Source organism: Montipora foliosa, chromosome 12 (assembly GCF_036669935.1).
Source record: "Montipora foliosa isolate CH-2021 chromosome 12, ASM3666993v2, whole genome shotgun sequence".
Lineage (NCBI taxonomy): Eukaryota > Metazoa > Cnidaria > Anthozoa > Scleractinia > Acroporidae > Montipora > Montipora foliosa.
The window spans coordinates 40916027-40918526 of record NC_090880.1 but is presented as its reverse complement, the minus strand read 5'-3'; the positions used below and the strand labels follow the sequence as shown (position 1 = coordinate 40918526).

Here is a 2500-nt window from a genome sequence, read left to right as displayed (position 1 = left end):
AATAACTATGTTAGTCACCTTTTGTTCCATAACCATCCCACAACTTGCAAAGGAATGCTCCTCCAGGCTTTAGCACAGTTCTACCAAAATCAAAGACTGACTCGCACAGGTTCTGTTGATAGCATGAAGATAGCACGCATAATGCTTATTAGCTAAGGGCACTCAACGAGCAAAGTAAGGCAAAAGCGTTTGAGAGACATTTCTAGGATCCTTGTTATAAAGATTGGCTAAAGAGATGCTTTAATCACCTAGAAGAATTTGATCTCTTTAAATTTCTTAGCTGAAAATTGAAATGTCCGAAAATTGTAGGGAATAAAATCTTCATTTCAGAACTTTCTAGCTGAAATGGTTAAATTCTAAGAACATCCCAGCGAACCATTTGCTCATACGAAACTTCTAGGTGGCAGCCGCTTTTTAAGTGCCAAAACTTGGAAAAATACCCCTTCTGAAAACGTAAGGGACTACTTTTCCCTGGCTGCGAATCTTTTAGGTGATGTTTTAGCAAAGAAATTTGTAGCCGTTTGGCAACGTAGAAACCAAATTCTTAACTATTAGAGGGTAATGTGAAGTGCTAGTTAGCATATAAACCATGTGAGCGTTAGCCCTACGAATGGAAATGGGCCCTCACAAGGACAGAGAAAAACTCTGACCAGGGTGGGAATTGAACCCACGACCTTCGGGTTAGATCACCGCTGCTCTACCGACTGAGCTACAAGGTCAGAAGGGAGCAGGCCGTGCGAACTGAAGATGTTAAAGTCACGGCAATGAACATGTACAAGTACAAGGAGAAGGTCGTGGGTTCAATTCCCACCCTGGTAAGAGTTTTTCTCTGTCCTTGTGTGGGCCCATTTCCATTAGTACACATGGTTCATATGGGGTAGAAACTTAGCAATTCACATTACACTCTAATCAGTTAAGTCTGTTCAAATATAAGTGCTACACGGCCAACGTTTGCAAAAACGTAATCCCTCCTTATACTTGTACATGTTCATTGTTGTGACTTTAACATCTTCAGTTCCCACGGCCTGCTCCCGTCTGTCCTTGCAGCTCAGTCAGTAGAGCAGCGGTGATCTAACCCAAAGGTCGTGGGTTCAATTCCCACCCTGGTCAGAATTTTCTTCTGTCCTTGTGTGGGCCCATTTCCATTCATAGGGCTAACGCTCACATGGTTCATATGGGGTAGAAACTTAGCACTTCACATTGCTGTCGCTAAGGCCTAATATGTTATTAATATTATTAAATTATGATTATTTTATGACATTTTGAGATCAGTTACTTACCAAGATTGCTTCATGGTTCATGGTGTGATTTCCACTGGCATTTGGCGCCATGTCACTGAAAAATAAAATACATAATATACGTACAAAAAAATGACGAAAATGTTTACTACCAGATTTGTCTGTCAGACTCTTTTGACTGCTGGTATTTACAAGTCGCACACGTGACCGCAAGAAAATTGAGCTGTATGACACAAATAATAACTGCTGAAATGTATTCCCACTGGATACAGCTGGGAACAATATTATTATTATTATTATTATTATTATTATTATTATTATTATTATTATGCAAGTTATTTGAGAGCAGGAGATGAGAAATAACTTGAAAAAATAAAACAACATTTTAAATTTTTTTGCAAGACATGTTTCGAAATACTTATACCATCTTCAGTTGTGAATGAGGTGTACAATTTGAATTTAAACCTATAAGAGAAATGCAATGGATAATAAATTCATACATTATTCGCTGACTTACAAAAACAAATTAAATGGATTAGCTAAGATTCTTAGATACTCAGTATCGTTGCGACAAAGCTGTTATAAAAGAAAAATTGAAAAAAATGTTTGTTGTAATTTAAAACTGAATAACCAATGAATTTTTTTTTGAGTTTTTCTTTTTTAAAGGCTTTGTCGCATGATAAGTATCTATAAGTATCTTAGCTAATCCATTTAATTTGTTTTTGTAAGTAAGCGAACAATGTATCAATTTATATATTGTACTTTTCTTATAAATAGGTTTAAATTCAAATTGTACAACTCATTAACAACTGAAGATGGCATAAGTATGTGTACGTATGTCGAAACATGTCTTGCAAAAAAGTTTAAAATGTTGTTTTATTTCTTCAAGTTACATAGGTTTTGTATGCATGCACTTGCTTGTTTCCTTTATTAATAAACTAAGTTATTTTTTCCCTTGAGTCTTGATGATTCCACAATTTGAGGTCTCCAGGTGCTTTTGGAAAAGAAAACTGATTTGGCAAAGAGATTTGCTCAATCTTGAGTTACTGGCAGAATTCACGGAGAGCTCAGGAAACTCCAAAATTCCTTCACTTTGACCAGGTGCCATTCAAGAACAAACCCCTCTGAATAACTCATTGGAGAGCCTTTTTGTAGGCTGCAGGCAAAATAGAAACATATACAGAGTAAAATTTGATTTCCTAATTTAATAAGTTCTTCCGTCCCTCCATTCTTTCTCAATTGAGAGCAGTGCCAGATCCAGG

General features: G+C 36.6%; 1 protein-coding gene across 1 annotated transcript in view; it reads right to left on the bottom strand.

Annotated features, from left to right (window-relative positions):
• LOC137979870 (ribosomal RNA large subunit methyltransferase E-like) overlaps nucleotides 1–2500 on the bottom strand; it is a 12038-nt gene that overhangs the window by 1163 nt on the left and 8375 nt on the right. The window contains exons 7-8 of the mRNA XM_068827188.1: nucleotides 1281–1335; nucleotides 19–112 (exon numbers count right to left, since the gene is read on the bottom strand). Coding sequence (XP_068683289.1) covers nucleotides 19–112; nucleotides 1281–1335 — 149 coding nt within the window. The remainder of the gene's footprint in view (nucleotides 1–18; nucleotides 113–1280; nucleotides 1336–2500) is intronic.